At 46.6% G+C, this 13,754-nt stretch overlaps 1 protein-coding gene across 4 annotated transcripts in view; it reads right to left on the reverse strand.

Annotated features, from left to right (window-relative positions):
- The window catches only part of KASH5 (KASH domain containing 5), a 250,514-nt gene that overhangs the window by 198,585 nt on the left and 38,175 nt on the right, over positions 1–13,754 (reverse strand). For all 4 annotated transcript variants that reach the window (XM_056541654.1, XM_056541656.1, XM_056541652.1 and 1 more), the window contains exons 8-11: positions 9,765–9,882; positions 8,664–8,714; positions 7,451–7,528; positions 7,296–7,352 (exon numbers count right to left, since the gene is read on the reverse strand). In XM_056541654.1, coding sequence (XP_056397629.1) covers positions 7,296–7,352; positions 7,451–7,528; positions 8,664–8,714; positions 9,765–9,882 — 304 coding nt within the window. The remainder of the gene's footprint in view (positions 1–7,295; positions 7,353–7,450; positions 7,529–8,663; positions 8,715–9,764; positions 9,883–13,754) is intronic.

Here is a 13,754-nt window from a genome sequence, read left to right on the forward strand (position 1 = left end):
AATTTAAATCTTATGCTGCCAAGAGTTGTGAGCACCAGTGCTGCAGCTGATTGGCCTGACACTCTCACCTCCCGATAGGTTGGCCAGTACTCACTGACGAATGGCCCTGTGACATGCGGATGTCAAGATGACAAAGAAAGCTGCTGGGCATGCTGAGAAGAGAATAGAAGCAGCACAATATGTCATAAATGCCTAAAAATGCCAGAGGTCCTACCTCTGAGACCACCTATAAAAAAAAAAATGGGGGTCCTCTGTTAAATGGAGAGGTGACCATGCTCTATGTGTGAAAGTCTATGGGTAATACAAAAAAACGGGCTTTTATGGGTAATCCAAAAATGTGCAGTTTCAATAGGAGCCAATGTTGGCAGCCACTGTGCATCAGCAAGTAGGGATCATGGGACCCTTGTTCATTTATATTAGTGGGGAACTCAGATGTGGTTATGATATAAATTCTGTAGATGATAATATCAATTTAAAGGGAAATTCCTATTTAAAGATAGGGGAGAACTTTTTAGACAGGAATACCCCTTAACATCATTTTAGTTATGTTGGCAAATAAAATCCTGCCATAGATTCGTACTTTGCAGTCATACTCAAAGGGTTTGTACACTGCTCAAAAAATAAAGGGTACAAAGGATAGAGGAAACTAGAAGCTTGATATCTCGCTGCTGTAATAATTTGTAGGATGAGTTCAGGTTGAGTTCAGGTAGGTTTAACTATTTATTGGTATACACACAACGCGTTTCAGGGAATGAATATCCCTTTCTTCAGGCGTGATGAAAGGGATATTCATTCCCTGAAACGCGTTGTGTGTATACCAATAAATGGTTAAACCTACCTGAACTCATCCTTCAAATTATTACAGCAGCGCGATATCAAGCTTCCAGTTTCCTCTATCCTTTGTATCCTGCTATGCACGCCGGTGATCCAGCGTGGGAATTCACTGTAGCTGTTTGATTCATTTCTCATGCGAAGTGTCAGTGTTGTGCCTGCACATTGCACAACTTTACCAGGTGAGCACGGTCTGCACTGGCTACTAGCTTTACAATATTCTTGAGAATCTTCACATGGAAGCGCTCCTGTTTTTTTCTACAAAAAATAAAGGGAACACTTAAACAACACAATGTAACTCCAAGTCAATCACACTTCTGTGAAATCACACTGTCCACTCAGGAAGCAACATTGATTGACAATCAATGTCACATGTTGTTGTGCAAATGGAACAGACAACAGGTGGAAATTATAGGCAATTAGCAAGACACCCCCAATAAAGGAGTGGTTCTGCAGGTGGTGACCACAGACCACTTCTCAGTTCCTATGCTTCCTGGCTGATGTTTTGGTCACTTTGGAATCCTGGTGGTGCTTTCTCTCTAGTGGCAGCATGAGATGGAGTCTACAACCCACACAAGTGGCTCAGGTAATGCAGCTCATCCAGGATGGCACATGAATGCAAGCTGTGGCAAGAAGGTTTGCTGTGTCTGTCAGCGTAGTGTCCAGAGCATGGAGGAACTACCAAGAAACAGGCCAGTACATCAGGAGATGTGGAGGAGGCCGTAGGAGGGCAACAACCTGCAGCAGGACCACTTCCTCTGCCTTTGTGCAAAGAGGAGCAAGAGGAGTACTGCCAGAGCCCTGCAAAATTACCTCCAGCAGGCCACAAATGTGCATGTTGTCAGGATTCGGCAGGCGGGAGGTGGATCCTCTGTGTCAGAGAGGGATTGGCGTGGACCGTGCCGGCGGAACGGTTCTAAGTTGCTACTGGTATTCACCAGAGCCCGCCGCAAAGCGGGATGGTCTTGCAGCAGCGGTAGCAACCAGGTCGTATCCACCGGCAACGGCTCAACCTCTCTGACTGCTGAGATAGGCGCGGTACATGGGATTAGGCAAGAGCAAGGTCGGACGTAGCAGAAGGTCAGGGCAGGCAGCAAGGATCGTAGTCAGGGGCAACGGCAAGAGGTCTGGAACACTGGCTTGGGACATACAAAGAACACTTTCACTGGCACAATGGCAACAAGATCCGGCAAGGAAGGGAAGGGGAAGTGAGAGCACAGACGGGGAACGAGTCTGGTAAGCGGGCCGGGATGCGAATCGTGAGCGGGCGCGTCCCGCATCGCGGATCGCATCCCGGCTAGGGACATTATCGCAGCGCTCCCGGTCAGCGGGTCTGACCGGGGCGCTGCGAACAGGAAAACGCTGCGAGCGCTCCGGGGAGGAGCGGGGACCCGGAGCGCTCGGCGTAACACATGTGTCCACTCAAATGGTCAGAAACAGACTCCATGAGGGTGGTATGAGGGCCCGACGTCCACAGGTGGGGGTTGTGCTTACAGCCCAACACCGTGCAGGATGTTTGGCATTTTCCAGACAACACCAAGATTGTCAAATTCGCCACTGGCGCCCCTGTGCTCTTCTCAGATGAAAGCAGGTTCACACTGAGCAAACATGACAGAGTCTGGAGACGCCGTGGAGAACGTTCTGCTGCCTGCAACATCCTCCAGTATGACCGGTTTGGTGGTGGGTCAGTAATGGTGTGGGGTGGCATTTCTTTGTGGGCCACACAGCCCTTGATGTGCTTGCCAGAGGTAGCCTGACTGCCATTAGGTACCGAGATGAGATCCTCAGACCCCTTGTGAGACCATATGCTGGTGCGGTTGGCCCTCCTAAGGGATTACAATGCTTGACCTCATGTGGCTGGAGTGTGTCAGCAGTTCCTGCAAGAGGAAGGCTTTGATGCTATGGATTGTCCCGCCCATTCCCCAGACCTGAATCCGATTGAGCACATCTGGGACATCATGTCTTGTTCCATCCACCAACACCACATTGCACCACAGACTTTCCAGGAGTTGGCGGATGCTTTAGTCCAGGTCTGGGAGTCCACCTCATCAGGAGCATGCCCAGGCATTGTAGGGAGGTCATACAGGCAGGGCCGGATCATCATTGGCGCTATGGAGCGCCTGCTCCGGGCCCCATGCCCGCAGGGGGCCCCCGTCACATTCGGGACATCCCTGTGTCCCGAAAAATCTTTTCAGGACACAAGCATGTCCCGACGGTTACCTCTCTGCAGCGGCCCCCGCGTTAACTTTAAAAACGCAGGGGCCGCCGGGAGATAGCGCATGCAGGGACGTCACTGACGTCCCGTGGGTGTGCCCATACGAGAAAAGAGAGTGGAGCGGAGCATCGAGGAGGACGCGCGCGCATGGTAAGGGACCAGCGGCACGTCATCTTCAGTGTTCCGACCTCTGCTCCTACTGTCCCGGGACGTTCTGCTATGGCCCATTGGCCATAGCAGTAGATCGTGACCCCGGTCCCCAGGATCCTCGGACCGGAGGAGCGGTGGTTGGAACACTGAAGTGGGGCATTGAACAGGCATACAGCCTCCAGTCCTACACTGTATATGGATGAAGACTGTATGTCTGTGGGGGAACTGTACTGCCCCTAATGTGGGGAACTATACTGCACCTAATGTGGGGGAGCTATACTGCACCTAATGTGGGGGAACTGTACTGCACCTAATGTGGGGGAACTGTACTGCACCTAATGTGGGGGAACTGTACTGCACCTAATGTGGAGAACTATACTGCACCTAATGTGGGGGAACTATACTGCACCTAATATGGGGGAACTATACTGCACCTAATGTGGGGGAACTATACTGCACCTAATGTGGGGAACTATACTGCACCTAATGTGGGGGACTATACTGCACCTAATGTGGGGGAACTATACTGCACCTAATGTGGGGAACTAAACTGCACCTAATGTGGGGGACTATACTGCACCTAATGGGGGGGAAACTGTACTGCACCTAATGGGGGGGAACTGTACTGCACCTAATGGGGGGAACTGTACTGCGCACCTAATGGGGGGGAACTGTACTGCACACCTAATGGGGAGGAACTGTACTGCGCACCTAATGGGGGGGGGGAAACTGTACTGTGCACCTAATGGGTGGGGGGGGGGAACTGTACTGCACCCCTAATGTGGGGGAACTGTACTGCACCCCTAATGTGCGGGGACTTATACTGCACCTAATGTGGGGAACTATACTGCACCTAATGTGGGGGAACTACAACCTAATGTGGGGGAACTGTTGGGGGGGCCCCATCATAATGAAGTGCTCTGTCTTCCAGGCAGCCTTAATCTGGCCCTGCATACAGGCACGTGGAGGCCACACACACTACTGAGCCTCATTTTGACTTGTTTTAAGGACATTACATCAAAGTTGGATCAGCCTGTTGTGTAGTTTTCCACTTTGATTTTGAGTGTGTCTCCATATCCAGACCTCCATGGCTTGATAAATTTGATTTCCATTGATCATTTTTGTGTGATTTTGTTTTCAGCACATTCAACTATGTAAAGACGAAAGTATTTCATACGTTTAGTTTATTCATTCAGATCTAGGATGTGTTATCTTAGTGTTCCCTTTATTTTTTGAGCAGTGTAGTTTGGAAATATGGAGCTACAGTGGGGCAAAAAAGTATTTAGTCAGCCACCATTTGTGCAACTTCTCCCACTTAAAAAGATGAGAGAGGCCTGTAATTTTCATCATAGGTATACCTCAACTATGAGAGACATGAGAAAAAAAAATCCATAAAATCACATTGTCTGATTTTTTAAGAATTTATTTGCAAATTATGGTGGAAAATAAGTATTTGGTCAATAACAAAAGTTCATCTCAATTCTTTGTTATATACCCTTTGTTGGACAAACGTTTTCTGTAAGTCTTCACAAGGTTTTCACACACTGGTATTTTGTCCCATTCCACCAAGCAGATTTCCTCTAGAGCAGTGATGTTTTGGGGGTTGTCGCTGGGCAACACAGACTTTCAACTCCCTCCAAAGTTTTTTATGGGGTTGAGATCTGGAGACTGGCTAGGCCCCTCCAGGACCTTGAAATGCTTCTTACAAAGCCATTCCTTCATTGCTCGGGCGGTGTGTTTGGGATCATTGTCATGCTGAAAGACCCAGCCACGTTTCATCTTCAATGCCCTTGCTGATGGAAGGAGTTTTTTTCTCAAAATCTCACGATACATGGCCCTATTCATTCTTTCCTTTACACGGATCAGTTGTCCTGGTCCCTTTGATGAAAAACAGCCCCAAATCATGATGTTTCCACCCCCATGCTTCACAGTAGGTATGGTGTTCTTTGGATGCAACTCAGCATTCTTTCTCCTCCAAACACGACGAGTTGAGTTTTTACCCAAAAATTCTACTTTGGTTTCATCTGACCATATGACATTCTCCCAATCCTCTTCTGGATCATCCAAATGCTCTCTAGCAAACTTCAGACCGGCCCGGACATGTACTGGCTTAAGCAGGGGGTACACATCTTGCACTGCATGATTTGAGTCCCTGGCGGCGTAGTGTGTAACTGATGATAGCCTTTGTTACTATGGTCCCAGCTCTCTGCAGATCATTCACTAGGTCCCCCCGTGTGGTTCTGGCATTTTTGCTCACCATTCTTGTGATCATTTTGACACCACGGGGTGAGATCTTGCATGGAGCCCCAGATCGAGGGAGATTATCAGTGGTCTTGTATGTCTTCCATTTTCTAATAATTGCTCCCACAGTTGATTTCTTCCCACCAAGCTGCTTGCCTATTGCAGATTCAGTCTTCCCAGCCTGGTACAGGTCTACAATTTTGTTTCTGGTGCCCTTCAACAGCTCTTTGGTCTTGGCAATAGTGGAGTTTGGAGTGTGACAGTTTGAGGTTGTAGACAGGTGTGTTTTAGACTGATAAGTTCAAACAGGTGCCATTAATACAGGAGGACAGAGGAGCCAGAAATCTTGCTTGTTTGTAGGTGACTAAATACTTATTTTCCACCATAAGTTGCAAATAAATTCTTTAAAAATCAGACAATGTGATTTTATGGATTTTTTTTTCTCATTATGTCTCTCATAGTTGAGGTATACCTATGATGAAAATGACAGGCCTCTCTAATCTTTTTAAGTGGGAGAACTTGCACAATTGGTGGCTGACTAAATACTTTTTTGCCCCACTGTACATAGGTCTAAATAAGTTGTTTCACTGTTGTATTCTACATAGTGTAGCAGTAATGGGGGAAAAATTGTTGCAAAAGTGAACATACTCTTTAAAGCGCAACTGTCATGAGTTTTAACCCCCCATAAATCAGCCCTAGCTTGACAAAGTTGTTAGAAATAACAGGTAAATCATACCTTTTGCTGCTTTCTAGCAACTTTAATGATGCTAAAAAATGCTTTTAACGATAGTCAGCAACAGTCGGATAGGCGTGGCTATGCCCGCAGCCGCCACGCCTATCCCCTGTATGTCAGTGCTGGGGACACTGTGTGATTGGTCCACAGGTCCCAGCACTGAGAGCCCTTATTACTGTACTGTACTGTAGAAGAATAAACGGCGCCCATTCATCTATGCACTCTGGTGATGCGGGCAGCCAGCACTTACAGCAAGCACTAGCTCTCTTTCTGCTAGTACTTGCTCCCTATAGCCCAATGCGCGGCGTAATGCTGTAGCGGAATGATCTGGCCGTCCGCATTGCATCACAGCAGTAGATGAGACCGGGCGACCAGACCATTCCAATACAGCATCACGCCACGCATTGGACTATAGGGAGCAAGTACTAGCAGAAAGAGAGCTAGTGCTTGCTGTAAGTGCTGGCTGCCCGCATAACCAGAGTGCATAGATGAACGGGCGCCGTTTATTCTTCTACAGTACAGTACAGTAATAAGGGCTCTCAGTGCTGGGACCTGTGGACCAATCACACAGCGTCCCCAGCACTGACATACAGGGGATAGGCGTGATGGCTGCGGGCATAGCCACGCCTATCCGACTGTTGCTGACTATCGTTAAAAGCATTTTTTAGCATCATTAAAGCTGCTAGAAAGCAGCAAAAGGTATGATTTACCTGTTATTTCTAACAACTTTGTCAAGCTAGGGCTGGTTTATGGGGGGTTAAAACTCATGACAGTTGCGCTTTAAATGCATCCTATCACTTCTTAGCATTAGTCCTCACTAATGTTGACTTACCTATATCCTTTGTAAATGTTGGATAGATGTCTGCTTTTGTTGTGCTAATTCTAAAAGTATCAGAAAAACTGGGCAAGCTTTGCTGAGCCAGCAGGCACCTGTGATGATTTTAACTAATATTTACTAATATTTAAGTCTACATAGAAAATATTATAAATGATTAGTTTTAAATTGCTTGGTACATTTTAATAACTTAAAATAAATTAAATTAATAATAGTGTGGCCATACTGAGAAGTAGAAAATATGACTTTTCTACTGGCATTTACCAACATGTGAAAGGTGGTGCACTTACCTGTGTCAGTAGTTCTTCTTTCTGCACCAGAAGGTTTTCATATTCATACAGCTGGTGCTGTTAATATGATAATGTTTGACAGTAAAAAGATTATCACAGTAGGAAGTTGCTCCTACTGATAAATGATGCCATCCACTTTAATACTATACACTTACCAGTAACCGTGAGTTTTCTGCTCTAAGACCATCCAGCTTCTCTTTCAGCTTGTCCTTCTCTGAGGTCAGCTTATCATTCTGCAGGACACAGTTATTAATAAAAGCACTTGTTTAGTTTAAAAAAATTATAATTATACATAGACTTTAACAGAAACACAGAGCTGAACAAATTAGACATATGTTAGTCAAAACCGCTAATTTCAGAGAGACCAGTCGGCCATCTAATGTCTCTTTGGGGGATCCCTCTGAATTTCAACTGCCCAATTATTTTGCTTTTGGGAAGATAAGCTACTGCCAAATGTCAGGTAGTGTCTTCCCTCCCCCACTATTCGGCCAAGTGTTTATGTGTATAGGCGGATCAGCTATTTTTTGTGTATGAGTTATGGCTACTGTAAAGGCAATATGGCATCTGAAAATTATCAATTGTTTACATGTTTTATGTTAAACATATGTTTTAAGATTTTTTAGTGATTTTTCTATCTAATAATCCGGAAATCTTTTAGTTTTCATTCTGGCCACTAAGTTAAATAATAAGCTGGCACCCTGTTCTGTAGATAACACAGGATCTGTATTTACACACATGTAGTTTAACATGTCATTGCATGTATTGTGGCCATATTCTCTCCTATAGGCTTAAAGGGGTATCCCACCCTAGACCTCTTATCCCCTATCCAAAGGATAGGGATAATGATGTCTGATCACGGGGGTCCTGCTGCTGGGGACCCCTGCAATCTCTCCTGCAGCCCCTCGAGTCATCACTGCACAGAGCTAAGTTAGCTCCGTGCATGATGACTCATGAATCATGATCATGACATCACGGCTCTGCCCCTCATAACGTCACGCCCCCTAAATGCAAGCCTATGGGAGGGGGTGTGGCGGCCATCACCCCCCCCCCCATAGACTTGCATTGTGGGGGCGGGGCTTAATGTCACGAGGGGGCGGAGCCGTGACATTACAATACTCTGACCCCTGTATCGTGAGTCATCACGCATGGAGCAAACTTAGCTCTGTGCAGTGATGAGTCGAGGGGCTGCAGGAGACATTGCAGGGGTCCCCAGCAGCGGGAACCCTGTTATCAGATGTCTTTTCCCCTATCCTGTGAATAGGGGATAAGATGTCTAGAGCGGAGTACCCCTTTAACTCCTGAGAAACAATGAGAATCTCTATGGCTCTGTGATAAAACCTGTGATGACTTTCCATACTCTTATGTTACCTCCTCCTGCAAACGCTGCCTCTGGCTACTTAGCAAAAGTTCATCCTTTTCCTGTAGATATAAATAAAAAATGAATAGATTCCAGATTTCCAGAATGAAAGATAGGGTCATAGGACCAATACAGTTCCCATATTATTCGTGGTATACTGCTGGTGTATATGCCAGGAACATCTCCCAATGTCGATGTGCCCATAGACTATTTTTATTTATGACAGCCTAAGGCAGAGATATACAACTTTATAGGCATGCAATCTCAAATATTTTTAGGGAAAGTGCACATTTAGTGCATTGCACTTGTTCTGCCTGGGAATCTCATGATAAATTAGAGAGTAAGTCCTAGCGAATTCCCTGGTAACTTTAATTAACATGATGATGAGGAGTCATAAACTAGAGATGGGATTGGCATGGATTGTGCTCCCATATTGTGTTCCTTATTTATTCTATCACACTAACAACTTGCATTGTAAGGGGTCCCCCCCATAATACTTAAAAGCATTATTGTCATTGGTACAAACTTTAAAATTGTTGTCCAGACATGTCACAAGTTTAGAGCACATCGCCTTCTTACAATCATGAGCTGGAGCTGGATAAAGTGCGCAGTCGGTCACCCTATCTGACAGATAGCAGGAGATAGGCTCCATAGACTATAATGAAATTAGTTGGATCAGGCTGCCGTACAGGGAGTAAAGGACACTGCTGTGCACTTCACCCGGGGATAACTCACAATCATAGCATTCTCAAGACTGGGACCCAATGAGACCTAAACTTTTGACATGTCAGGACGACATTTCATAAGTTTGTATAAATAACGGTAGCCCTTTAAAATGTACCTATTTGGTTATGATTTTCTTGTTTTGTGACTCAATCCCAGTAATTCCACAATTTCATTACTACATATGGGTGATACCATGTCAGCTGTGTCATAAGTGAATAGTTTTCACTTATTTACAATTCTGTTGATTATCACATAATTAATTTTATTGTAATTGGTTCCAAAATGGCAATAAATGACTGCTATCAAAACGAAAGGACTAGTGCTCGAAATGTGTCAAATACAAACTATAATAATGTCTGTGATCGGTGTTCCTGAACTGTACTAACCAGTTGCTTTTTTTCAGCAGTCACAACACTGATTGCGTCTTCTAGGTTTTTGACAAGTATTTTCGTATCTTCAAGTTCATTGAAAGTAGATGTGGCATGCTGCATGGCCTGCTGGGAACTAAGTTAGCGATGTAAGCAATGTATCTGGAAAACTATACAGGTATCGGTTCTAATATCCTTTATGCCTGAAATTGCAAAAGCTTAGATCCCATAAATGTATTTACAGAAATTGTGTCATCAGTACATGAACTGTTGTTTACATCAAGTTTTTATTTTAAAATATTTTTTAATAAATTAAATTGTAATCCCTCACTTCAGTCCCTGTTACTTACCTGTCTATGAAACCTACTTGAAGGTTTTTTTTGTAATTATATGATTGATGTAAATGGGAGATAAGCTGCAGTTACCTGGCTTCACCAATATACATGTCACGATGCCGGCTGGCAGGTAGTGGATCCTCTGTGCCAGAGAAGGATTGGCGTGGACCGTGCTAGAGGATCGGTTCTAAGTCACTACTGGTTTTCACCAGAGCCCGCCGCAAAGCGGGATGGTCTTGCTGCGGCGGTAGTGACCAGGTCGTATCCCCTAGCAACGGCTCAACCTCTCTGGCTGCTGAAGATAGGCGCGGTACAAGGGAGTAGACAGAAGCAAGGTCGGACGTAGCAGAAGGTCGGGGCAGGCAGCAAGGATCGTAGTCAGGGGCAACGGCAGGAGGTCTGGAACACAGGCTAGGAACACACAAGGAAACGCTTTCACTGGCACTAAGGCAACAAGATCCGGCGAGGGAGTGAAGGGGAAGTGAGGTGATATAGGGAAGTGCACAGGTGTAAACACTAATTGGAACCACTGCGCCAATCAGCGGCGCAGTGGCCCTTTAAATCGCAAAGACCCGGCGCGCGCGCGCCCTAGGGAGCGGGGCCGCGCGCGCCGGGACAGAACTGACGGAGAGCGAGTCAGGTACGGGAGCCGGGGTGCGCATCGCGAGCGGGCGCTACCCGCATCGCGAATCGCATCCCGGCCAGAGGCGGTATCGCAGCGCCCCGGGTCCGTGGAACCGACCGGAGCGCTGCAGTGAGAGGAGTGTAGCGAGCGCTCCGGGGAGGAGCGGGGACCCGGAGCGCTCGGCGTAACAGTACCCCCCCCCTTGGGTCTCCCCCTCTTCTTGGAGCCTGAGAACCTGAGGACCAGACTTTTGTCCAGGATATTGTCCTCAGGTTCCCAGGACCTCTCTTCAGGACCACAACCCTCCCAATCCACTAGAAAGAAGGTTTTCCCTCTGACCTTTTTAGATGCTAAAATTTCTTTGACGGAGAAGATGTCCGAGGAGCCGGAGACAGGAGTGGGGGGAACAGATTTGGGAGAGAAACGGTTAATGATAAGTGGTTTAAGAAGAGAAACATGAAAGGCATTAGGAATACGAAGAGAAGGAGGAAGAAGAAGTTTGTAAGAGACAGGATTAATCTGGCGCAAAATCTTGAAAGGACCAAGATAGCGTGGTCCCAACTTATAGCTAGGGACACGGAAGCGGACATATTTGGCGGAGAGCCATACCTTGTCTCCAGGGGAAAAAATGGGAGGAGCTCTTCTTTTCTTATCCGCGAATCTCTTCATGCGTGAAGAAGCCTGTAAGAGAGAATTTTGGGTCTCTCTCCATATGATGGAAAGATCACGAGAAATTTCATCCACAGCGGGCAGACCAGAGGGCAAGGGGGTAGGGAGGGGGGGAAGAGGGTGACGGCCGTACACCACGAAAAACGGGGATTTGGAGGAAGATTCAGAGATTCTGAAATTATAGGAGAATTCGGCCCAAGGTAGAAGATCTGCCCAGTCATCCTGGCGGGAGGAAACAAAATGTCGTAAATAGTCACCCAAGATCTGGTTAATTCTTTCTACTTGTCCATTGGATTGAGGATGGTATGCAGAAGAAAAATTTAATTTAATCTTGAGTTGTTTACAGAGAGCCCTCCAGAATTTAGACACAAATTGGACGCCTCTATCCGAGACGATCTGCGTAGGCAACCCGTGAAGACGAAAAATGTGTACAAAAAATTGTTTAGCCAACTGAGGCGCTGAAGGAAGACCAGGAAGAGGGATGAAATGTGCCATTTTGGAGAATCGATCAACGACCACCCAAATAACAGTGTTGCCATGGGATGGGGGTAAGTCAGTAATAAAATCCATACCAATCAGAGACCAAGGTTGTTCGGGAACAGGCAGAGGAAGAAGAAAACCAGCGGGCTTCTGGCGAGGAGTCTTATCCCGGGCACAGATAGTGCAGGCTCGCACAAAGTCCACCACATCAGTCTCTAGAGTCGGCCACCAATAGAAGCGAGAGATGAGTTGCACAGATTTCTTGATGCCCGCATGACCTGCGAGATGGGAGGAGTGACCCCATTTGAGGATTCCGAGGCGTTGGCGTGGAGAAACAAAGGTCTTTCCTGGAGGAGTTTGCCTGATGGAGGCTGGAGAAGTGGAAATCAGGCAGTCAGGAGGAATGATGTGTTGAGGGGAGAGTTCAATTTCAGAAGCATCTGAGGAACGAGAGAGAGCATCGGCCCTAATGTTCTTATCAGCAGGCCGAAAGTGAATTTCAAAATTAAATCGGGCAAAGAACAGAGACCACCTGGCCTGACGAGGATTCAGCCGTTGGGCAGACTCGAGGTATGAGAGGTTCTTGTGATCGGTGTAAATAATAACTGGAAATCTTGATCCCTCCAGCAGATGCCTCCATTCCTCAAGTGCTAATTTAATGGCTAGAAGCTCTCGATCCCCGATGGAGTAGTTCCTCTCCGCCGGAGAGAAGGTCCTAGAAAAAAACCCACAAGTAACAGCATGCCCGGAAGAGTTTTTTTGTAGAAGGACAGCTCCAGCTCCCACTGAGGAGGCATCAACCTCCAATAGGAAGGGTTTAGATGGGTCAGGTCTGGAGAGCACGGGAGCCGAAGAAAAGGCAGACTTGAGCCGTTTAAAGGAGTCTTCTGCTTGAGGAGGCCAAGACTTGGGATCGGCATTTTTTTTGGTTAAAGCCACAATAGGAGCCACAATGGTAGAAAAATGTGGAATAAATTGCCTGTAATAATTGGCGAACCCCAAAAAACGTTGGATGGCACGGAGTCCGGAGGGGCGTGGCCAATCTAAGACGGCAGAGAGTTTATCTGGATCCATTTGTAGTCCCTGGCCAGAGACCAAGTATCCTAGAAAAGGAAGAGTTTGGCATTCAAACAGACATTTCTCAATTTTAGCATAGAGTTGATTGTCACGAAGTCTCTGAAGAACCATACGGACATGCTGGCGGTGTTCTTCTAGATTGGCCGAAAAAATTAGGATATCATCAAGATATACAACAACACAGGAGTATAACAGATCACGAAAAATTTCATTAACAAAGTCTTGGAAGACAGCAGGGGCGTTGCACAGGCCAAAGGGCATGACCAGATACTCAAAGTGTCCATCTCTGGTGTTAAATGCTGTTTTCCACTCATCCCCCTCTCTGATGCGGATGAGGTTATAGGCGCCTCTTAAGTCCAATTTAGTAAAGATGTGGGCACCTTGGAGGCGATCAAAGAGTTCAGAGATGAGGGGTAAGGGGTAGCGGTTCTTAACCGTGATTTTATTAAGTCCGCGGTAGTCAATGCAAGGACGTAGAGAGCCATCTTTTTTGGACACAAAGAAAAATCCGGCTCCGGCAGGAGAGGAGGATTTACGGATAAAGCCCTTTTTTAGATTCTCCTGGACGTATTCAGACATGGCAAGAGTCTCTGGGGCAGAGAGAGGATAAATTCTGCCCCGGGGTGGAGTAGTGCCCGGGAGGAGGTCGATAGGACAATCATAAGGCCTGTGAGGAGGTAGAGTCTCCGCTTGTTTTTTGCAGAAAACATCCGCGAAGTCCATATAGGCCTTAGGGAGACCGGTTACTGGAGGAACCACAGAGTCACGGCAAGGGTTACTGGGAACCGGTTTTAGACAGTCCTTGGAACAAGAGGGCCCCCA

The sequence above is a fragment of the Hyla sarda genome, chromosome 10, assembly GCF_029499605.1.
Source record: "Hyla sarda isolate aHylSar1 chromosome 10, aHylSar1.hap1, whole genome shotgun sequence".
Lineage (NCBI taxonomy): Eukaryota > Metazoa > Chordata > Amphibia > Anura > Hylidae > Hyla > Hyla sarda.